Here is a 25,200-nt window from a genome sequence, read left to right on the forward strand (position 1 = left end):
AAAGATAGACGGTCAGGGGATATGGGGATAAGGCAGGACGGGGTACGATTTTGGATTGATCTAAGGGTGAGATCAGAAGATGCCGATGTTGGGAGCCAGGACAGGGTCCAGCTTGCGATGGGGGTCCTTTAAACGAATGAGAGAACTCAAAAGGGGTGAATCTCTGGCTCTGCCCAGAGGGAGCGAGGCCGTTCAGGCTATATTAGGATTAATGGCTTGTGGCTAGTGCAGAGTATGAGAAGGCGTAGATCCGAGGGTGATCACCATACATTGATGGCGTGAATGCTCGAGGTCAGCCTACTCTGCACTAATTCATGTTGTTCATGATCAAATTGAATGGCGGTGCTGGCTTGAAGGGCTGAAAGGCCTACTCCTGCACCTACTGTCTATTGTCTATTGCCTACCATGCAGAACCTTGTCCTCTTCTCATCTTCCATTCCTTAAACTATAAACTATATCCTGGCTGCCAGGTGATCATTTTATGCACTGACTATGGACTTCGAAAATGCTTTGTACCAAGCAGTTAAAAACTCATAGGAATTCCACTTTTCTGGTTTCTAAAAGGTCAGTTGCATCTCATTTGTATAGTCCACTTAACAATTCATTCAGAGGATATCTAAATTTAAAATAGTTATTTGAAATTTACATCCAAAATAGCCAATCACACTATTTTGTTCATGTTGATTAAAATAATAAAATTGTTAATGAGAAATAATCCAAATTGCAAATGATCTGAAGGCATTCACAAGACCACATATGAAAACAGAAATTTAGCTATTTGAACAAGCTACCCTTCTGAAAATTTATGTGAACCAGAATTCTGCTTCTTTAAGAAAATACCTCCTTCACATACTGTGGTTTTTTGCTACATTTGGAATATTGTCAGAAATTTCTTTCATATGTTTTTTGCCTTGTGCTCTTTTAACGAGTGCTGTTTTCAAAGTAATTAGTCTAGTCCATCATGCAAACCAGCCCCCCTCCCCACTAAATGACTCTACCTTCACCAGCTGCCTTGGGAAAGCTGCCAACATAAACAATGACCATCCACACCCTTTTCATTCTCTCTTCTCCCCTCTCCCTTTGAAGAGAAGATACAAAAAGTCCGGAAGCACACTCCTCCAGTTTCAAGAACAGATTATTTCCCGCTGTTATTAGACCTCTTATATGCTGAGGGTGAATTCCCGATCTCCTGCTGCAGCTCTTGCACTTTTTTATATCTGTACTTTCTCTGTAGCTGCATCACTTTATTCTGCATCCTGTTTCCTTTCTCTTCTTGCACTGCCTGTTGTACACAAGTATGGTTTGATTGTTCTCATTGCATGTTATGATTTACCTTGGGTTAGCATGCAGAACAAAGTTTTTCGCCGTAGCTCAGTACACATGACGAAAAAAATATTGCAGGTACAATGGACTTGTTCGCCTGCACATGCCCAATAAAGCTTTCAATTCAGGTTATCTTCCAAAACTTGTGCAGCTGGACATTTCCAATTGTTTTGCAACTTTATAATATGCAATTACATTTAAGATATTTTCTATAACGTTGCATTACTGCATTAGAAAGGCGTATTCAACAGAATACTAAAAAGTTGTATTAATATTCTGTTGAATATAAAATTCAAGTGTGGCATTGTGGCACAACAGTAGAACTGCCATCTCATAGTGCCAGAGACCCTGGTTCTATCCTGACCTCAGGAGCTGTCTGCGTGGAGCTTGCATGTTCTCCCAGTGACCATGTAGATTTCTTCACGACACTTTCCTTACATATCGCAATTTCGCAATTTCCTTACATATCGCAAAGACATGCAGATATGTAGGGTAAATATCTGCTGTAAATTGCCCCGAGTGGGATAACCTAGAACTTATGTGAATAGATGATCGATACTGACTATTGACTCAGTAGACCTGATTCCACGCTGTATGTTTCGATCAATATCTGACAAAAAGCATCACAGATATACATTCAACTGAATCTTGACGGCATCTGTCTCATTTTGAGAAATGCAGGTTTGGTAAAAAAGTTTATTAAAGCATGAAGGGAGTGAGGAAGAAGACAGAAGATATCTGGGAGGGATCTCTGGAACAGTTAAATGAGCGGAAGGCAATGTCACCAATGGAGAAGAAGTGGGAAGAAGATGTCAAAGGGAACAGAATTGTGGGACAAAAAGACAAAGTGCAGGAGTGAATCAGCAGGTCAGGCAGCATCTCTGCATAACATGGATAGGCAATGTTTCAAGTCGGTTCTGAAGAAGGGTCCCATCGTGAAAAGTTGCCTATCAATGTTCTCCGGAAATGCTGCCTGAGTTACTCCAGCACTTTTGTGTATTTTATTTTGTAAACCAGCATCTGTGGTTCCTTGTTCCTAGCTGCAGCAGGGTGTTGGCCCAAACTAGATTACAGAGATAGGAAAGGGCAAGGCTTTAGAAAGGTTTGAACACAGGGAATGAGAATTTAAAATTTGATCTGATTTTGGACCAGGAGCCAAAGCAGAAATTTAATTACAGGGGTAATGTTGAATACTATTCTTCTTGCGTTTGAGTCAGCAGAAGTCCGCAGCAGGGAGATGCCATCCGGTTCGACATCCGTAGGTGCCCGCCTTAAAAAGGGCGCCAAGCTGCGGCGCTGCTGCTGTCTCTGGTTGTTGTCGTTCGTCTGACTGAGGTCAGTTGACAGGGCTCACCACGGGGAGGTCGACAACATGAGCTCCTTGAACACTGTTGAATCTATATGAAGCTGCAGAACTGAATTGTATACTTTGGGGAAAATGTGGGCTGGTTAGGTGAGCATCAGAATAGTTAACGTTGAAGGATACAAGTGTATGAATGAGGCTCATGTTTTTTTTGTCTTTCTTCCTAAATATTTTTTGAAGAATAAAGGGCCTGTCCCACTGTACGAGGTAATTCAAGAGTTCTCCCGAGTTCTCCCCTGATTCGAGCTCGTGTAATGTACGTAGCGGGTACGTAGGGGCTCGTACGAGTAAAAAGTAACTATTTTTTTCATCACAAGTATTTTTTTACTCGTGGACATTTTTCAAATTTTACCGGATTTCCCGAGTACCTACCGTTACTCGTACGAGCCGCTACTTGACATCCACGAGCTCCTACGGACCCGCTACGTACATTACACAAGCTCGAATCAGGGGAGAACTCGGGAGAACTCTTGAATTACCTTGTACAGTGGGACAGGCCCTTTAGAGTTCTGATCTTTTTATGTCAATGATACAAAAATATTATTGTCATTAATCCATACTTTTTGCAACTTTATTAAACAAATAACAGAAGTTGGCAAAAATGAAGATCAAGTGTGGGACTAAAATTATTCTTTATATTAGCATCCCCACCCAACAGGAATGCACTCTTTTTTATTTGGTCCTTTTATTAATTTTCTATCTTACAGGTGCATTTCCCTCAATGTCTGCAAAAGCTGCTGCCGAATCATCTCCTCGCTTTATATCCACCGTGAAGTCGCAGAAAGTGATTGAGAATGTTGATGTCCTACTCTCATGTTCAGTGTCCGGTAAATAAACTAAACTATGCTGTCTTTGGAGAACACCTATACTGTATGTTGTGCACTAGGAAACAAAGATCTTATTGCGGAGCAAGATAGGCCACTCCTGCAAAATGCAATGGGCTGACGTGTAGTACGCTATGGAGCGGATCCTGGGCATTTTTCCCCGCCCATTTTAGTAACCAGAGCCTACCCGACCCGACCCGACTCGCAGTGTAATCAACGTTGCGGGGGAGCAGTTTGTGTGTGTGATATAGGGTTAGATTCATAATTCTGTTAGTTTATACTTCTGTTAATTCTTGTCAAGAATAAAATTTGACTGGTAATTGTCTTTTTTAATGTTTTTTAAATCATTTCTTTTTAAATGGCTCATAAGCTGTGTTTGAGTTGATTTTGTAGTAACCGGAACCTATCCAACCCGACTCGCAGGGTAATCAACGTTGTGGGGGAACAGTTTTTGTGCGTGATATAGGGCTAGATTCATAATTCTGTTAGTTCATAATTCTGTTAATTCTTGTTAAAGAATAAAATGTTTATAAATTTTGTCTCTGGTAATTTTCTTTTTTAATGTTTTTTAAATCATTTCTTTTTAAATGTCTCATTTGCTGTGTTTGAGTTGATGAACTTTATTTCAGACTAGACAAGGGACATTAAATAATAAACATTGTAAACCTCCCCGCAACTTCACTCTGATGTCTTGGCGGCGCTGATTCGGGCCAGTCTCCCCGCACGCTGTGGAAGAAACATAGTCATCTTTTCGCTTTTATTGTGATTTATTTGTCTTTTCTTACCTTTCCTCCTTAACGGGGAACCTGAAGAAAGACAAGTCGGGTCGCCTACATTGGTGATTGGAACAATTTACCGCAGAGCAGTACGCAACTGCAGAGCTATAAGATCTTTGGTTATGAGAACGGAGGCGGAAGCAAAGATCCGATCTTTGGCCCAAAGATCTTATAGCGGATCTTTGCTTTAGCTGGAAGCAAGATGACGGAACAAGATGGCGGAGGCTGGTTGTTAAATTGGGTCCTATAATCACCCATGAATCTGCCCATGACCGTACTACGTGTTTTGCGTAGGAGTGGGCCATCTTGCTCCGCTATAAGATCTTTGCTAGGAAACATTATGAGTTACCCATTGAAATTGTGTTTCATTAAATTTAACAACTAAAGGAGGCCTTTCAATCATTCAGAAATGTAACAGTAGCTGTGAAAACATCTTACGATTAGGATTAATTTGATGTAATTGGAGGCTATAAATACCTGTTCACATCTGTGTCAACTTCAGATAGAGTGGGTCTCGACCCGAAACGGCGCCTATTCCTTCTCTCTTGTTGCATGCTATCCAGCCACGTTTTACTGTGAAGTTCGGAGAGAAGCAGCAGCCAGAAGCAGCGAGAGCGAGTATTGGAGGGAAGTAGGTGAGTTAGAGGGAAAGAAGATTTAAAAAGAACATTTAAGGCCCAGGTTCAAGTAATTTACAAATTAGCCCTAAAGTAGTTGATGAGGTAAAAGATTAAGAAGTGCAGCTGTAGCGGAGTGGCTTGGTTGAGGAGAAGTACCTTGGTGTGTAAAGTGTGAGTATTTGGCTCGAGAGTCTTCAGCGAGGAGGCTGAGGCAAGGAGATTACACAGGAGGCTTCAAAATATGCGATTTTTTAGACCATTGAAGAAATATACATCAATGATTTGGATGAAGGGATTCAAAGTAACATTAGCAAACTTGCAGACACAAAGCTGGGTGGCAGTGTGAATTGTGAGGAGGATGCTATGAGAATGCAGGGTGACTTGGACAGGTTGGGGAGTGGGCAGATGCATGGTAGATGAAGTTTAATGCGGATAAATGTGAGGTTATCCACTTTGGTAGCAAAAACAGGAAGGCAGATTACTATCTAAATGGTGTCAAGTTGGGAAAAGGGGAAGTACAACAGGATCTGGGGGGTCCTTGTACATCAGTCTATGAAAGTAAGCATGCAGGTACAGCAGGCAGTGAAGAAAGCGAATGGCATGTTGGCCTTTATAACAAGAGGAATCGAATATAGGAGCAAAGAGGTCCTTCTGCAGTTGTACAGAGCCCTAGTGAGACCAAACCAGGAGTATTGTGTGCAGTTTTGGTCCCCTAATTTGAGGAAGGACATTCTTGCTATTGAGGGAGTGCAGCGTAGGTTCACAAGGTTAATTCCCGGGATGACAGGACTGTCATATGCTGAGAGAATGGAGTGGCTGGGCTTGTACACTCTGGAGTTTAGAGGGATGAGAGGATATCTCATTGAAACATACAAGATTGTTAAGGGTTTGGACACGCTAGAGGCAGGAAACATGTTCACGATGTTGGGGGAGCCCAGAACCAGGGGCCACAGTTTAAGAATAAGGAGTAAGCCATTTAGAAGGAGACGAGGAAACACTTTTTCTCACAGAGAGTGGTGAGTCTGTGGAATTCTCTGCCTCGGAGGGCGGTGGAGGCGGGTTCTCAAGATGCTTTCAAGAGAGAGCTAGATAGGGCTCTTAAAAATAGCGGAGTCAGGGGATATGGGGAGAAGGCAAGAATGGGGAGAAGGCAGGATTGGGGATGATCAGCCATGATCACATTGAATGGCGGTGCTGGCTCGAAGTGCTGAATGGCCTACTCCTGCACCTAATTGTCTATTGTCTATTGTCAGGCAAGCTGGTAGTGTGTGTTTCCTGCAGGATGTGGGAAGTCAGGGACACAGCTGGTGCATCTGGAAACCACAGGGCCATCCTGTCAGAACTGAACGAGGAGGAGGACACAAATGCAGGCTCAGACACAGGGCAGATCAGTCTTCGGCGTTTAATCGGTCCAAGTCAGTACACAGGTAGGCAAAACAGAGGCAACAGTACCATATAGGAGCAGGCAAGAACCAGTGGTCGAAAATACAGGCAAAGGTCGAGATCACAAGGTCACAAGATTTCGAGAGCTGGAACGAGGTGATACCAAGTAGCATACACAACGAACTGGCAATGGGAACTAAAACACAAAAGGCTTAAATACAGACTAGCAGGGGATAACGAGACACAGGTGAAACACATCAGGGCGTGGCCAACAGACTAGCAGGGGATAACGAGACACAGGTGAAACACATCAGGGCGTGGCCAACAATCACATGAGGGTAAACGACCTGACAGGAAATGGGACCTGAAACAAGAGGAGATGTGAGACACCAAAATAAAACAAGAATGCAAACTCTAATACTAAAAACCAATAAGAAACAGAAACTAGATCAAACGCGAGACCTGACAGATCCGTGAAAACGAGTTTCCTGGACAAGACCCACAGTGGGGTTGTCACACCAAGGATCCAGGAAGAGCGAAGGTGGGTGACTGTGAGAAAGAGGAGTAAACGTGGAGTGCAGGAGACCCTGGGTGCTGTACCTACGGAAAACAGGTACACCCTCTTGGCAGCGGATGACACAACAAGATTGAGTGGTAGCCAACCGTGATGCCGAGGCTCAACAAGGAAGAGTGACGTCAGGCAGAGCCATGGTGGTGGGAGACCCCATCGTCAGAGGTGCGGACAGGAGATTCCACGGCAACAGGCAAGACTCCAGGATGGTGTGTTGCCTCCCTGGTGCCAGGGTCCAGCACATCTCGGAGTGGCTGCACGGCATCCTCAAGAGTGAGAGGGAGCAGCCGGAGGTTGTGGTGCATGTTGGCACAAATTATATAGGTCGGAAGAGGAAGGAGGTTCTGCAACAAGAATTTACAGAACTGAGAAGAAGACCGAAAAAGAGGACCTGCAGGGTAATGATCTCAGGATTGCTTCCAGTACCCCGTGCTAGTGAAAGTAAGAATAGGAAGATAGGGGAAATGAATGTGTGGCTGAGGAGTTGGTGCAGGCAGCAGGGATTCAGATTTCTGGATGATTGGGATCTCTTCCGGGGCAGGGGTGACCTGTATAAAAGGGACTGGTTGCACCTAAACTGGAGGGAGACCAACATTGCTAATGCGACACGGATGGATTTAAACTAGATTGTCAGGGGGGTGGGATCTCGTGCTGGACAGAGGCACGTGAGAGGCTAGAAGTTGGTATGGAGGGTTGTGTGGGAAAGGTTAGTGGACAGAATAGGCAGGTGAAAGGCGGAGAGCGAGGAAGGAGGGTTAGTTTAAACTGCACGGATTTAATGCAAGGGGTCTGACGGGTTAGACAGATTAACTTAGGGCATGGATAGGAACGAGCGACTGGGACGTTGTAGCCATGACTGAAACTTGGTTAAGGGAGGGGCAGGACTGGCAGCTCAATGTTCTGGGATACAGGAGCTTCAGGAGAGACAGGGGTGAGGGAAAAAAGAGGAGGGGGGGGGTTGCATTGTTGGTTGAGGAGAATGTCACGGCTGTGTTCAGAGGTGACATTACAGACGGTTCGTCTAGTGAGACTACATGGGTGGAGCTGAGGGACAAGAAAGGGATGATCACCTTGTTGGGGGTGTACTACGGACCCCCAAATAGTCAACGGGAATTAGAAGAACAAAAGTGCCAGGAGATTGCAGACAGCTGCAGGTTAAATAAGGTTGTAGTAGTAGGGGATTTAACTTTCCCAATATAGACTGGGGAAAATCATAGCATGAAGGGTTCAGATGGGGTGCAATTCCTCAAAAGTATTCAGGAGAGTTTTCTTAAGCAGTATGTGGAGGCCCCCACACATGAGAGGGCAACGCTGGATCTAGTATTGGGAGAGGCAATTTAATAAGTGTCTGTGGAGAAGCCTTTTGGGGCCAGAGACCACAGTTCAATTAGGTTTATGATATTTTTGGATAGGGACGGAGAGGGTCCACATGTTAAAATGCTCAACAGGGGTAAGGCCAACTTTGAGGGTATGAGAGAAGGTCTCGCTCAAGTTGACTGGAGCAGGTTATTTGAGGGGAAAGGTACATCGGCCAAGTGGGATGTTTTTAAAAGTATTCTGAAGAAAGCTCAGGATGTGTACGTCCCCGTTAGAATGAAAGGCAAAGCAGGCAAACATAAGGAAGCTTGGGTGACTAGGGAAATTGAGACATTAGTCAAAAAACAAGAAGGATGAATGGGGCAGGTGTCCGCAGCTGGGATCAAGTGCATCCCTGGAGGAGTTTCAGGAACTAAGGAGTAAACTAAAAAAGGAAATCAGAAGGGCAAAAAGGGGCCAGGAGATAGCTTTGGCTGATAGCATTAAAGACAATCCCAAAAGATTTTATAAATACACTAGACTAAGTGGGACCCATTGTGTCCCAGCATCACATGGGAGGGCTGGTCCCCCAACGCAATATTCCACCTCTCCACCAATTCCAGTGGGGGGGGGGCGGCTTTCTGGAGTGCTGGTATGGGTGTTGTGGGCTGAAGGGACTGGTTTCCAGAGGGCTAGTATGGACATTGTGGGCCGAATGGATTCTTGTGCTGGCGGCTCAGTCACTCAAGCCTGTTGTGCTGGCAGCTCACTCACTCACGGCTGGGGGGCTGGCAGTTGACTCACGGCTGTTCCTTGAAATTCCATTTCAAGCAGGGTGCAAGGCCACCAAATTCAAGTGCAGATTCTTATCACTTCAAGGAGGGTGCAAGGCCACCAAATTCAAGTGCAGTTTCATACCATTTCAAGCAGGGTGCAAGGCCACCAAAAACAGCTAGTCGTGACCTCTCCCTCCTCCATCTTGCAGAGACTGGGCCACGCACCCACTTCTGGGTTTTATAGTCCCTCCTCCCCTCCCACCAGAAGGGGCGTGGCCTTCATGACATGATTGCAGTGATCCCCTGTGGATTAACTTGCCAACTTCAGCCTTTGGACGAATCCATCAACAAACCCTTTAAATCGTTTATGAAAGAGGAATGAAATCGGTGGATGAGGAGCACAGACCATGATCTAACACCAACAGGTCATTTGAAAAGGCCAACCATTGCTCAGGTGTGCGAGTGGGTTTTTAAATCGTGGAATCGTGTTAAGACTGAAATTGTCGTCAGAGCTTTTAAAACATGTGACATCAGTAACACGTTAGATGGCTCAGAAGACGACAATCTATTTGATGATAGTGATATTTCGAACAGCAGTGATGACCCTGATAAATTATCATGACTTGGAAGATTCGGATGATAGTAGTGAATTTTTCGGATTTGAAGATTAGAATGTTTTTCGATTTTGTAATTTTTGTTTTGTGCGCAATAAAATGTTATTTCATTCCGAACGCTGTATTTCTTTTATTACCGGTATATACATTATCTTTGTTTTATATGATAACAATACGCAATGCAAATGGCCGCCACCACAGCAAATGTTTTTTTTTCAAAGTTTAGCAACTCAAAATGGGGGTACGTCTTCGTCGCTGGGAAATACGGTAGATCCTTGAAGGTCGAGTCGCAGGTAGATAGGGTGATCAAAAAGGCTTTTGGCACTTTGTCTTTCATCAGTCAGTATTGAGTATAGAAGTTGGGAGGTCATGTTGCAGTTGTATAAAACGTTGGTGAGACTGCATTTAGAATATTGTGTTCAGTTCAGGGCACCATGTTACAGGAAAGATATTTGTCAAGCTTGAAAGGGTTCAGAAATGATTTACGACAATGTTGCCAGGACAAGAGGGTGTGAGCTATAGGGAGAGGTTAAGTAGGCTGGGTCTCTATTCCATGGAGCGCAGGAGGATGAGGGGAGATCTTATAGAGGTATACAAAATTATGAGGGGTAACATTTTCACACAAAAGGTGGTGGGTGTATGGAACAAGATGCCAGAGGAGCCAGTTGAGGCTGGGACTATCCCATCCGTTTAGAAACAGTTAGACAGGTACATGAATTTGACAGGTTTGGAGGGATATGGACCAAGCGCAGGCAAGTGGGTCTCGTGTAGCTGGGTCACTGTTGGCCGGTGTGGGCGAGTTCAAGTTCAAGTTCAAGTGAGTTTATTGTCATGTGCCCCTGTATAGGACAATGAAATTCTTGCTTTGCTTAAGCACACAGAAAATAGTAGGCATTTACTACAAAACAGATAAATGTGTCCATATACCATGATATAAATATATACACACATGAATAAATAAACTGGTAGTGCAAATAACAGAAAGTGGTTGCTAATAATCAGAGTTTTGTCCGAGCCAGGTTTAATAGCCTGATGGCTGAGGGGAAGTAGCTATTCCTGAACCTGGTTGTTGCAGTCTTCAGGCTCCTGTACCTTCTACCTGAAGGTAGCAGGGAGATGAGTGTGTGGCCAGGATGGTGTGGGTCCTTGATGATACTGCCAGCCTTTTTGAGGCAACGACTGCGATAAATCCCCTCGATGGAAGGAAGGTCAGAGCCGATGATGGACTGGGCAGTGTTTACTACTTTTTGTAGTCTTTTCCTCTGCAGGGCGCTCAAATTTCTGAACCAAGCCACGATGCAACCGGTCAGCATGCTCTCGACTGTGCACCTGTAGAAGTTAGAGAGAGTCTTCCTTGACAATCCGACTCTCCGTAATCTTCTCAGGAAGTAGAGTCGCTGATGAGCTTTTTTGATAATTGCGTTAATGTTCTCGGACCAGGAAAGATCTTCAGAGATGTGCACCCCCAGGAATTTGAAGTTCTTGACCCATTCAACCATCGACCCGTTGATATAAATGGGGCTGTGGGTCCCCCTCCTACTCCTTCCAAAGTCCACAATCAGTTCCTTGGTTTTGCTGGTGTTGAGGGCCAGGTTATTGCGCTGGCACCATATGGACAGTTGCTCGATCTCTCTTCTGTACTCTGACTCATCCCCATCAGTGATACGCCCCACAATAGTGGTGTCGTCAGCGAACTTGATGATGGAGTTCGCACTGTGGTTCGCTACGCAGTCATGGGTATAGAGTGAGTACAGCAGGGGGCTGAGCACGCAGCCTTGAGGTGCTCCCGTGCTGATTGTTATTGAGGCTGACACATTTCCACCAATACGAACAGACTGGTCTGTGGACGAGGAAGTCGAGGATCCAGTTGCAGAGGGATGCGCAGAGACCCAGTTCTGCGAGTTTGGTAACCAGTTTGGAGGGGATGATTGTGTTAAATGCCGAGCTGTAATCAATGAATAACAGCCTGACATATGAGTTTTTGTTGTCCAAGTGGTCCAGTGCGGAGTGGAGGGCCAGCGAGATCGCATCCACCGTTGATCTGTTGTGGCGGTACGCGAGCTGCAGTGGGTCCAGGTTTTTGTCGATGTAGGAGTTGATTTGCTCCATGATCAACCTCTCAAAGCACTTCATCACCACCGGCGTTAGTGCTACTGGTCGATAGTCATTGAGGCACGTCACCTTACTCTTCTTGGGCACCGGTATAATTGATGCCCTTTTAAAGCAGGTGGGGACCTCAGACCTCAGAAGTGAGAGGTTGAAAATGTCCGTAAAATTTCCCGCCAGTTGGTCCGCACAGGTTTTTAGAACACGGCCGGGTATACCATCAGGTCCAGGTGCTTTTCGGGGGTTCACCCCTCTGAAGGATTTCCTGACATCGGCCTCTGTGACTGAGACTGAAATGCCATCACAGCGAATGGGGGATCGGGAAGGCACATCAGTATTCTCCCTGTCAAAGCGTGCGTAAAACGCATTGAGCTCGTCAGGGAGTGATGTTACACCGGCATTCGAGCTGCCTCCTGGTTTTGCCTTGTAGGAGGTGAGTGCATTCAGACCCTGCCACAGCTGCCGAACATCTGTCTCGTCCTCCAGTTTGGAGCAGAAGTCCCTTTTGGCCTTTTTGATGGCCTTACCAAGGTCGTATCTGGTCTTCATGTAGGCCACTGTATGGGCCGAAGGGCCTGTTACAATATACACATAGATAAATAATAAAGGAATAACGTTTAGTGCAAGGTAAAGCCAGCATGAATACTCCTGTAATAATGCCCAAAGTGAACCATTACAATACAAGTGGAAAATGCTTGGTGAACTGTTAATGGAATAGATTAGGACATCATTATTTTAATTTTGCTAACAGTATTCAGATGGAGTTGAGTACCAAAGTTTCTCACTCACATCATCCTCTAAGGGAAATAGCTTAAGTCCAATATAAACTGAATTTCCAACTAAAGCAGCTGCAAATGAAGCTGGGTTCGTCATCAGAAAGAAAGATTATAGCAAACTTGCTTTCTGAATGTTTCTCTATCCTAGTGGGCCTACAGTAGAATCCCATTGGAGAGCTTGAACATTTCTTATTTTTAAGATCTCCTCGTATCGCCCCACTGTGACACCATGATAGTCTCTCTGATTAGTGGAGCAACTCATCCATCTCTTTTCCCTCCCTCTCTCTAACATCTGAAACATTGAAAGCTCAGAACATTGAGGAGACAGTCGTGTCCCTCTCACAACCAAGACAAGAGAGTCAAGAGTGCTTTATTATCATATGACTCAATGGGACAATGACATCCTTACTTGCTACAGCACAACAGAATATGTGAATATGTAAACATAGTACATAACGGGGGAAGAGAATAAAAAAGGTTCAATAAATAACATATATAGTGCAATAATAATAATAGTCTTTTGCAATTCAGAACTCGGGGCTAATTCGTTGTTGTGTTTAATAGCCTGATGGCTGCAGGGAAGAGGATGTTCCTAAACCTGGACGTTACAGTTTTCAGGCTCCTGTACCTTCTTCCTGATGGCAATGGTGAGATAAGTGTGTGGCCAGGATGGTGTGGGTCCTTGATGATTTTGGCTGCCTTTTTGAGGCAGCGACTACATAGATCCCTTCGACGGTGGGGAGGTCAAAGCCGGTGATGGACTGGGCAGTGGTCACAACTTTTTGTAGTCTTTTTCGCTCCTGGACATTCAAGTTGCCGAACCAGGCCACGATGCAACCAGTCAGAATGCTCTCTACTGTGCACCTGTAGAAGTTTAGGAGAATGCTGAATGTCCGTAATCTTCTCACGAAGTAGAGTCGCTGATGTGCCTTCTTTATAATTGCATTGGTGTGCTGGGTCCAGGAAAGATCTTCAGAAATATGCATGACCAGGAATTTGAAGTTTTTGACCCTCTCCACCATCATCCCATTGATGTGAACAGGGTTGTGGATCCTCATCCTTCCCCTACCAAAGTCCACAATCTGTTCCTTGATCTTACTGATGTTGATAGCCAGGTTGTTGTGCTGGCACCATTTGGTCAGTCGGTCGATTTCACTTCTATGCTCTGACTCATCCCCATCTGTGATTCACACAACAACAGTGGTGTCGTCGGTGAACTTGATGATGGAGTTCGCACTATGTTGGGCGACGCAGTCATGGGTATAGAGTGAGTAAAACAGGGGGCTGAGCACACAGCCTTGAGGTGCTTCTGTACTAATTGTTAAGGGGCTGTCCCACTGCGGCGACATAATCTGCGAGTTTAGAAGAGTTTGCCCTTGACTAAAACTTGCAGCATGGTCGACACGTGGTCCGAGGAGGTCCTATGAGGTCACTGGAACTCTCCTTCATGCTCGAGGGAAGTTCTCGAATTCTCGTGGCCTCAGCTAGGTCGCGGAAAAAATGTCAGCATTTTGAAAAAATTTCCTCGAGTAAAATTTGGTCGGCATGGTTCTTTTTAACTCGTAGTGCAGAGAAGGGGTCGCTATTTAGTTACAGGCAGTCGAGGGCAGCCGTAGGAAATCTCCTTCGCTGACTGGGCATTTTGATTTGTTCATTGGAGTTTTCAGGGCCCAGGAAAACCGACCGGAAGGTAAAATGCCCGCTAAACTTTATTATAGGTTGTCTGACTTCTTAAAAGTGTCTCCACTCCTTCTCCCCCCCTTCTCTCCCCTTCTCTCCCCTTCTCTCCCCCTCTCCTCCCTTCTCTACCCTTCTCCCGTTCCCCCGTCCCCCCTCCGTGCTCTCTAAATGACTCAGCTATGTTACTGTGCAGCCGTCTTTTATCTTCCTCTTCTTCGCGGGTGTGAATTTCAGACAGTGCTCCCCCGCTTTCCCTGGCCCCCGCCTTTGCGATGTGTGTGTGTGTGTGTGTGTGCATGCGTTTGGTCGATCCAGCTCGCGGTTTCAACTCAGACAGTCGATCCTGCTCGAGGTTTTCCAGCCGAGTACCCTCGAGCTTGAAGGTCGAAGACACTTCTTAACTCGCGGATTAGGTCGCTGCAGTGGAACAGCCCCTTTACTGAGGATGAAGTGTTTCAGCCAATTCGAACAGACTGTGGATTATGGATGAGGAAGTCGAGGATACAATTGCAGAGGGATGCACAGAGACCCAGTTCTGTGAGCTTGGTAACCAGCTTGGAAGGGATGATGGTATTAACCATGTTTCTGCAATGACCACAACATCATATTCCCAAACACCAATCCAGGCTCTGAGTTCATCTAAGTATATTTGTTTCTATCTCTCCACTTCTAGTAATTGTTCTTTCTTATCTGTCTTTTGTACTTTTGATGCTCTTCATTACAATACTGCAGAGGTATTGTTACAATATTGAATGATTTATATGTATTTTCCAATTCATAGACAGCAGTAAAAGTGGAACCGGTTCATTACCTGGGTAATCCACAAAAAGAGTGTGAAGTTATCAAGGTTTGCTGAAACTTTACACCCATTTGAAATAGGCAACCAAGAAGGCCAATTGGCCCATTATATCAATATTGTCTCTCAGAGCAATCTCATTCGTCCACTTATGTCCTAGTAGCTAATCTCCTTCACATTCCAATTCATTCTCCTGCCACTAATTTACACAATGGTAATTTACAATAGCAAATTGAATACCAGCCAGTCTGTATTAAGATGTGGTAAGAAACACATGCAGTCACACGGAGAACATGGAAACTCCAAATTGGCAGCATGGAAGATGACGATTTCATTTTATCAAAATACATAAATATTTTCTATTCAACACACTAAATAGTGAATTCAACATTCAGTCATTGCATGTTGTATGATTTATCAGGTTGCTACTTGAGTTTAAGTTAATTTATTAAGATTATATTTTTTATGTTTTCCAAGTTGGCTTATAGGCATCTAAGCTTATTATCAATATACAATGATTTATTTTCTACACAGGTAATCCAGAACCAGAAATAATCTGGTACAAAGGAGACAAGGAGCTCACCAAACCTCTTGAACCGACTAAGTTTGAAACATTAAAGGATGGCAAAGTTCACGCACTCAGAATATACAGGTGAATGGTTATCCTCAATGAAATTTACAGAACACTAGATCACTCAGCCCGTCATTCGATACCTGCTAAAAATGAATTCAAGGTTAACCCTATTCCCAGCTCTTGGTGCATAGTACAGCGAGTTAACATAGAAACATAGAAAATAGGTGCAGGAGTAGACCATTCAGCCCTTCGGGCCTGCACCGCCATTCAATATGATCATTGCTGATCATCCAAAATCAGTAACCCGTTCCTGCTTTCTTCCCATATCCGTTGATTCCGTAAGCCCTAAGAGCTATATCTGACTCTCTCTGGAAAACATTCAGTGAATTGTCCTCCACTGCCTTCTGTGGCAGAGAATTCCACAGATTCTCAACTCTCTGGGTGCAAAAGTTTTTCCTCATCTCAGTTCTAAATGGCCTGCCCTCTTATTATTAAACTGTGACCCCTGGTTCTGGACTCTCCCGACATCGGGAACATTTTTCCTGCATCTAGCCTGTCCAATCCCTTAAGAATTTTATATGTTTCTTTAAGATCCTCTCTCATCCTTCTAAATTCCAGTGAATTTTCTGAGTTATCACTTTTCGAGGGCTTATCGAGGTAATTTTATATGTGACCAGGGTTTCTGCCTCACAAACCCTTTCAGGGAGTAAGTTCCAACCCCCTACCACATATTGAGTGAAATATTTTATCTCAATTCCCTTCTAAACTAAGCATATCATTTATACCCTCAAATTACTGATTTCTCTGCTAAGGGAAATAGGACTTTTCTGTTTATACTATTCCTAACTTTATACATCTTGATTAGATTTTCCCTCAATCTCCATAGACAACAAACCAAATGGAATAATTCTGTCCTTGACATATTGTTAAATGTCCCAAGCACCTTCTCTGGTACTGTCACATTTTACTTCCCACAGCCAATTTTTAATTTTAATTTTAATTTAAAATTAATGGTCCATTTTAATTTTGGGATTTTAGACATTAAGTAGGAAAGCGTACAGAAAGGATTTATGAAGGTGTTGCCAGGACTCGAGGGACTGAGGTGTATGGAGAGATTGAGTAGTTAGGACTTTAATCATTGGCTTGCAGGTGACAGTGAGTGATCTTATAGAGATGTGGAAAACCAATGGATCAGCATGATCATATTGAATGGCGGTGTTGGCTCGAAGTGTCAAATGGACTACTCCTGCACCTATTGTCTATTGTCTATTGTCTATTGAATGGATGCAAGGGGTTGGAGAGATATGGGTCAAATGCGAACAAATTGGACTAGTTTAGTTGGGCCATCTTCGTTGGCGTGAACGAGTTGGGCCAAAGGATTTGTTTCCATATTGTATGACTCTGTGACTATAGATGACACAACGTTTGTTTTTAATGTTGCGTATTTATGTAAAGGGAATTCACATTGAGAAAGGTCATAGAAACACATTAATTTGTAAAGTTTATAGGGAAATTGCGTACATATTTCAAAGTTTAGTTTAGTTTAAAGATACAGAGTGGAAACAGGCCCTCCAACCCACCAAATCTGCGCCAACCTGCGATCTCTGTAAACTAGCATTTTCCTACACACTAAAGACTTTAAAAAATGTTTACCAACGCCAATTAATCTCCAAATCTGTACATCATTAGAGTGTGGGAGGAAACCGGAGAACCCAGGGAAAACCTACATGGTCACGGAGAGAGCGTACAATCTCTGTACAGACAACACCCATAGTCATGATCGAACTGGGTCTCTGGTGCTGTAAGGCAGCAACTCGACCGCTGTGCCAGCGTGCCGCCCATAAAATACAAGGCCATGGCAATCTGCACAAGAGATGGGATAATTGAATAGGTCTTTAAAAGAACTGGTCTGGTGCTGGTCGGCTGAATGATTTCCTTCTGTCCTTTACTATACTGTGGCTTTGACCTTGTGTTTGAGACGCCTTGCTAATTTTATGCTAAAGTGTATGCCCTTCAATTTTGTCTGCAAAGGTTAAGGTCTGCTGACGTAAAGGTCGTGCATTACCCAAGAACCCCATGCAAGTTTTTGACCTGATGTTATTTTCAGAATTCATCCAAGCATCTTTGCATGTGAAAAATTCCTAAGACTGTTTTGGCTTCATTCTAAAATGCATCGACTAGTGATGGTGTCTTATTTCCTGTCAAGGCAAGTGCTGTAAATGGAGCGTATATGCAGGATAGGCCACCTGTTGGCTTTATTCTTATACGTACTTGACTTGAAATTGTCATCAACCGCTAAAACATGCAATATGATAGATATTTGTATCAGCCTTGATTTGGACTGAAAAAGGTCACATACTTAGCGTGCATGCCAGAAGTCAGAAGACTCACACAAATTTGAGTCTTAGGCTTTAGCAGTTGCCTTGGGATTTATGTCCTATCCAATGAGCTGCAGCTGACAATCAGACCACAGAGGCAACTTGAGCTGAGAGAGGATAGATTTAAAAGGGACGCAAGGGGAAACCTTTTCACACAGAGGTTAGTATGCATATGGAACGAGCTGCCAGAGCAAGCAGTGGGGGCAGATACAATTATAACATTCTAAAGACACTTGGACAGATACTGAAGGGCCTGTTTCTGTGCTGTATTGCTCTATGCCTAGTAGTTCCACAGAGTGTAAATGCACTGTCCTACTCCTAATACTAATGAGGGGCGGGAATGGGTAAATGGAGCAGAGCTTTGGTGACTTAATGATACATTAATGATTTAAATGAAGGGATTCAAAGTAACATTAGCAGATTTGCAGATGACACAAAGCTGGGTGGCGGTGTGAACTGTCAGGAGAATGCTATGAGGATGCAAGGTGACTTGGACAGGTTGGGTGAGTGGGCAGATGCATGGCAGATGCAATTTAATGTGGATTAATGTGGCAAAACAGGAAGGCAGATTATTATCTAAATGGTGTCAAATTTGGAAAAGGGGAAGTACAACGAGATCTGGGGTTCCTTGTTCATCAGTTACTAAAAGTAAGCATGCAGGTACAGCAGGCAGTGAAGCAAGCGAATGGCATGTTGGCCTTCATAACAAGAGGAGTTGAGTATAGGAGCAAAGAGGTCCTTCTGCAGTTGTACAGGGCCCCAGTTAGTATTGTGTGCAGTTTTGGTCTCAAAATTTGAGAAAGGACATTCTTGCTATTGAGGGAGTGCAGCGTAGGTTCACGAGGTTAATTCCCAAGATGGTGAGACTGTCATATATTGATAGAATGGAGTGGCTGGGCTTGTATACTCTGGAATTTGGAAGGATAAGAGGGAATCTTATTGAAATGTATAAGATTATTAAGCATTTGACCACGCTAGAGGCAGGAAACATGTTCCCGATGTTGGGGGAGGCTTGAAGGGACGAATCACCTACTCCTGCACCTATTGTCTATTGACTAGCGGTGCACACAAAGGTGTTCCTCTGTTTCTGAGTCAAGGTGCTGAGGCTTCATAAGGCACTGGCGAGGACACGTATGGAGTATTGCGAGCAGTTTTGAGCTCCATATCTGAGGAAAGATATGCTGGCTTTGGAGAGGTTCCAGAGGAGGTTTGCGAGAATGATCCCAGGGATGATTGGGTTAACATATGATGAGCATTTGAAATTTTTGAGCCTGTACTCGTTGGATATTAGAAGGATGTGGGGCGATTTCATTGAAACATACATTGAAAATGTGTGGAATTCACTGCTACAGTGACCTGTTGTGGAGCTAAGACATTGAGTATATTTAAAGCAAAGATTGATAGGCTCGATTAGAAAGGGTGTCAAAGGTTACGGGGAGAAGGCAGGAGAACGGGGGGGGGGGGGGGGGGTGGAATAGATAATCCATGATTGTATGGTGGAGTACACTCGATGGGCCGAATGGCCAAGTTCTGCACCTTTGTCTTATGGGGTTTTTTTTCACAATAATTTGCTGACAGTCCGTGCCCATGCCCTTAAGTAGCAGCTGCAATAAGAGCAGCCCATTTTCAGTAAAGGGGCCTCAAACAGCTGATGGTCTGTCTTTTACATTAACAAAGGCGTTAACCAATATTTTCTTTTGGCCTGTGGCCCAAATATCTTGACTGGAGTAATTATCAATATGGCAGTGTGCACACATCCAGCTTAGAATATGCTTGCACATGCTGCCCTTTATGTCAGATGGTTATGCATCCATGTGTAATGTGTTCAATATCAATGCGATTCAGCCCAACATCTTCCCCTCACATGATTTACAATACTCTGCAACAATTAATCCAAATAGTAATAGGCCTTTCTCACGGGGCGACTTGACGCAAGAGGTAACCAGAGTTGAACATCGTGGGAACCTCGTATGATAACCGTACGGCATTCGTGGACCACCGTGGACCACCGTGGCGCTAACGGCAGGTAATCGTGTAACTTGTTGACTCGGGAGAAAATTCAAGCAAGCTTGAATTTCTCCAAGAGTGACTTGTACACTTGTGGTTGAGCATTGCAACATTATATGGACGTAGTGGCCAGTGCGATATCCGTAATAACTCTTGCGTTTACCGTGGGAACTCCTGCGAACGGTGAACCCGGAAGCTGGACAGAGGGGACAGAAGGTGAGTAAAAATTGTCTTCTGTGGGATTGAATTTAAAAAATAAAGCTTTGCATCCGCATATGGACATCAACTTATTCATGAGTTATGTTAATGAGATTCAAGAAAATAACTATAATCTTTAAAAGGGACTTTACTGAAAGGTCCCGCATTTTTATGGTCCGTGAGAAATTTTTCACATGTACTTCTTTGAGAGATACAGCTCGGAGTCCTCGCCGACTAGCGATCGATACCTTTCCGAAGCAGGATCCGGAACGCTACCAATCAATGTTCTCCAGAGACCCGTGTAAGGAGTGAACTGCACATGCTGGTTTAAACCGAAAACAGACACAAAAGGCTGGAGTAACTCAGCGAGTCAAGCAGCATCTCTGGAGAAAAATAGGTGATGTTTCGGGATGAGACACATCTTCAGACTCAATTCCGATTAGGATGTCTGAAGAAGGGTTCCGATTCGAATTGCCACCTATTCTTTTTCTCCATAGATGCTGCCTGACCCGCTGACTTACTCCAGCTTTTTATGTTTTTCTTCCCAGATCTGACTTACCTGCTGAGTTACACCAACATTTTGTGTCCTTTTGTGCGTATTAACCTGCATCTGCAGTTCCTTTAGACATTACCTAACTTCAGAATTTAGAGATATAGCGCGGAAACAGGCCCTTCGGCCCACCGAGTCCGCGCCGACCACCTATTCTTATACACTCCAGGGAGCCGAAGCCGATTAACTTACAAACCTGTAATCTCTGGAGTGTGAGAGGAGACCGGTGCACTCGGAGAAAACCCACGCGGTCACAGGGAGAACATACAAACTCCATATAGACTGCACCCATGGTCAGGATCGAACCCCGGTCTCTGGGGCTGTGAGGCAGCAACTCTACCACTGTGCCGCATGTAGTCAGATTTAATAAATTGCTGGTGTTGCTTCCAAAGACAGGCATTGATAATATTAGATCAGAATTGCATCTTTCCGCTAATAGAGTCAATTATTAGTCAATTAACAATAGAATCAATTATTGTTGGTGACATTTCACCTACGAATATCAGACTATTTTCGCAGAGATAAGGGCCAATTAGGCATAGCAAAAGGTATGAACACTTTTAAACATTTTTTTCCGACTATTTTATCAAATGCAAATACAGGGAGAATGATCAAAGTGCTCACATGGCTCACATGTGTGGCCAGGGGTGCGATTGAGAACAGCTGGGAAAGGGCGGAGGGGGCGTCACGAATAACAGCATTTTCCTGGCCATATTATGGCCCATTCCCCAACCGTAACATTAATCAAGCACTGTCTAACTCCGCCTTCACACCATCCCCCTGTGACATGGGTTAGTCATCGCTGGGCGGGCTGTGGGTCGAATGGCCTGCCAACGGGAGTCAGAGACTGGCACTGAGATCCATTGTGCAGGAAGCTACTGCGGATGCTGGTTTTTACCGAAGATAGACACAAACGCCACCTGTTCATTTTCTCCAGATATGTTGCCTGACCCATTGAGTTACTCCAACATTTTGTGTCTGTGTTCACTATGAACATTGAATTATTTAATTTTAGGTAACTTACACTCTCTCTCTCTCCCCCGCCCACCCCCTCCTGCCCCCCCCCCCCCCCTCCCCCATGCAGTAAATGTCGGTTAACCAGTCCAAGGTTTGCAACGATGGTTCCCTCTTGGGATCACACTATCCCTAGCCAACAATTGGCCTATCAGGGAACCAAATATAGACATAAAGTGCTGGAGTGACTCAGTGGGTCAGGCAGCATCTCTGGAGGAAAGGGTTAGGCGACATTTCGGGTCGGGACCCCTCTTCAAAATACCCTGCTGAGGTCATCTGTTGTTGGCCCTGATTTGTCCCGGTCTTTTCTTGCTTCCAGTTCCCCCCTACAATCATCCCGAAGAAGGGTCCCGACCAAAAATGGAATCTATTCCTTTTCTCCAGAGATGCTGCTTGGCCCGCTGAGTTACTCCAGCATTTTGTGTCTAACTTGCTGATTCAGACAGTTTTTGATTATCAAGGATTCTGCGCTGACTCTTTACTCTGAAACACACATTGGAAATTTAAACTTGGGCGCAACTAACATCGTCTAAGTAATGTGGCATCTTCCTGCAGTAAAGTCACGGCATTAGTACAGGCATGTCTCCAAATGAGCCAATTCAACCAAGGGAGGATATTTATAGTGTGTGGAAAAAAAGTGACATCATTTGTGCCACGTGATGATTTAACAACACTTCACAGTTCACAATGTTCATTCAAGATTTAACGGGAAAGCTCAGGAGACGGACAAGTCACTCGCACAAATAACAGAAATGCCAGTACCGTGGGAACTCTTTATCTACCCCCCCGTTATATCGTGTGATATCGTGCTAGACCACGACCACTTCACTCTGGTTACATCTTGCGTCAAGTCGCCCCGTGAGAAAGGCCTTTAACTTTGTCATGAGTGTAATTTGCCCACTACTTAGAGCACCAGAGACCCATTGTTCTCCTGTTTCTTCCTTGCCAGTGATAATCCAAGATTAGGTATTACCGTCCACTCTCTTGCCAAGTCCTTGGTTCTTACGTCATTTGAAACGCCACAGCCTCTCATTTTGACAAAATATTCCATAATTTGACGCAGCGACATCTGTTACCAATTCACCACCACGGTGCTTTCGAAGAGCTATCACCAAAGAACTATCAAACAAAGATTACTCACTTGAAGCCTACATTTCTGATTGTATTAATATATCTACTATAGGTTTACAGAAGACATTAAAGTTTCCTGTGTTTATTATCCGTGGCGATTATTTGTGATCTAGTGACTAGTGGGTTATTTGGTAGTTAGTCCATTGGGGGAATGTACATCTGAGATACAGGAATTGGAATTTCTCCATCTTTTCATATCGTCATTCTCATAAATTAGTATGACATCCACTTGCTTGCAGGGAGGGATGTTACTGCATAAATATATTTTATTCCAGCTTCAAGAAGCATAAATCTTGAAGTTGTCTTTGGTTTCGCAGAATAATTTAGCCAGCCATTCCACTCAGTGCTTCTATTTGTCTGTGATACAACCAGAGAATACTGAATCTGATTATGTTGGAAATTGATCTGCAATGATCCAATGGGGCAACAAAAAAAGATGCCTACCTTATGTCTGTCAAATGAAAGTCTGGCTGTGGCGTGCGCAGCCCAGACGCGGTAAGCTAACCATCGCCAGCGCCCATCAGTCTTCTTAGTGCATGACAAACGCTCAGTAGTAACCCATTGCCCGTTTCAGATGTACGGAAAATGACGCTGCGGTCTACCAAGTTTCTGCCAGAAACGCAAAGGGAATCGCCATCTGCTCCTCGGTTTTGCAAGTTGGTTTGGTCACGGAAGCTCAGGTGAAGCAACGGATGATGCAGAAACTGGAAGAGAGAAATCGGGCCAAGGAGGCGCCAAGTTCTTCTCGGATGAATGGTTGGAGAGGTCGCGGCGATGACGGCTTGGTTACAACAGCTAGCATTCACTTGCACCTGGCTGAGCGTCGAGCACGGCCGCCGGCTGAAGGTGGAGAACAAGGAAGCTTAGAGAGGCGCCCAGTTGGAGTTGCGGCTTATGAGAACAGTCTGGACGAGGCACAAGCCTCAGCTGTTACCCGCCGCCCAAATACGGGCAAGAGGCACCAGCTGAACGAAATCCCGGAGACCGCTGCTGGGTCGCAAATGACCCTCTCAGTGGGAGATCAGAGCTGCAACACTCGCCTGGGCGACTTTTCTGGAGCTGCTGTTCCAAGGAGAAGGAGAAAACTATCTCGAATGTCTGACTTTAGTTGCGACGGTCTCCCAAGAGATGCCGCCGAGCCGTGCAGCCCATCATATCTCAGTGGAGCCACGAGCTCCCTGACCCCTGAAGACCACTATTATTTGGACTTGCTGGTGTGTTCCGATGTTCTGACCGATGATGACAACGCGGCGTGGCGAGGCAAACTGGAAACTGCCGCTCATTTGTTGCTATCAGCCCAGAGCGAGGAGCCTGGAACTGACCCGGTGAAACTGACCGTCCACCCCGCGCCCCTCGGCCACCCTGCCTGCAAGATGACGACCATAGACCTGAATGGATCTCCTCGATGTGAACCAGAAACCGCGGCTGTAGGCAACGAGGGCACGGCATGCTCCACCCGCACCTCCACTCTTATGGAAAGCTCTTGGACATCGGAGGAGAGTCGCGTTCGTCCTGGTAAGGGAGGAGCTCAATCTTGCCCTATCCCACCTCAGTTGCCCATCGAGGTCGAGACTGCCACCCAGAAAGGGAAAAGTTTAAAGCGGTCACCAGCTTCAACAGATAAGGTCAAAGAGAACCACGTTGGCGGAAAGAGAGACGAATGGGTCTCGGGCAACCGAATCGATTTGGACAAGGTGGACGGAGACAAAACAACTGAAATTATAAAGGGGGAGGTTTTGAAGAAGGAATTTTGGCTGAAACTTTCCTCAACGGAAGACAGCCCAGAGGACACTCGCAGTAGCCGTGGTGGAGTAACAACACTGTCACCCGGCGGAATGTCAGATACAGGCGAGGTGTATAACTCACTGCTGGGGACAGACACCGCGCAATCGCCGGCTCTTAGACTCAGCGCGAACGAAAATCGCGATAGCGCGACTGACAGCAGACCCCAACACGCAAGGGGACGGTATGTCCAAACTCCGCCGAGTTTGAAAAACGACACAACTCGCATGGAACAAGAGTGCACTCATGATAGAGAAGAGACGGCGATGAGCTCTGAGGAAAAAGGGGACAGTTCTTCAGACAAGGTATGTCTACGCAATCCAACTTTTTATTGTATATAATCTCACACGAATTGACACCCTGAACTCCCGTGGGACCACATTCGGCGCACAAAACTATTTATCATCAAATCAAGTTCAGAATAACCATAGAGTAAAGATTAACCTCGCGGAGTTGTCTTTTGCTATAATGTCTTTCGCCCAAGCGAGGAAAGCATGGATCCAGACTGTTTAGCCTAAACAACATTTGGTTTGTAGTGCATCAGCATCAGACTAGGCTGTCATTCTAATCAAAACACAGTAAACATATATAAAACTTTTGTACATGAGTACCATGTTCGGCATCATATTTCAGTGTGGCTGTTCAGAATAGTCCATATATAA

The 25,200-nt window shown here is 44.8% G+C and overlaps 2 protein-coding genes across 2 annotated transcripts in view; one reads left to right on the forward strand and one right to left on the reverse strand.

The window, feature by feature from the left end:
• malt1 (MALT1 paracaspase) overlaps window positions 1-23,353 on the reverse strand; it is a 142,377-nt gene extending 119,024 nt beyond the window's left edge. The window contains exon 1 of the mRNA XM_033032900.1: window positions 23,201-23,353. The gene's annotated coding sequence lies outside the window, so the exon portion shown is untranslated. The remainder of the gene's footprint in view (window positions 1-23,200) is intronic.
• alpk2 (alpha kinase 2) overlaps window positions 9,324-25,200 on the forward strand; it is a 69,771-nt gene continuing 53,894 nt past the window's right edge. The window contains exons 1-3 of the mRNA XM_033039131.1: window positions 9,324-9,528; window positions 15,439-15,556; window positions 23,331-24,843. Coding sequence (XP_032895022.1) covers window positions 9,324-9,528; window positions 15,439-15,556; window positions 23,331-24,843 — 1,836 coding nt within the window. The remainder of the gene's footprint in view (window positions 9,529-15,438; window positions 15,557-23,330; window positions 24,844-25,200) is intronic.

Source organism: Amblyraja radiata, chromosome 1, assembly GCF_010909765.2.
Source record: "Amblyraja radiata isolate CabotCenter1 chromosome 1, sAmbRad1.1.pri, whole genome shotgun sequence".
Lineage (NCBI taxonomy): Eukaryota > Metazoa > Chordata > Chondrichthyes > Rajiformes > Rajidae > Amblyraja > Amblyraja radiata.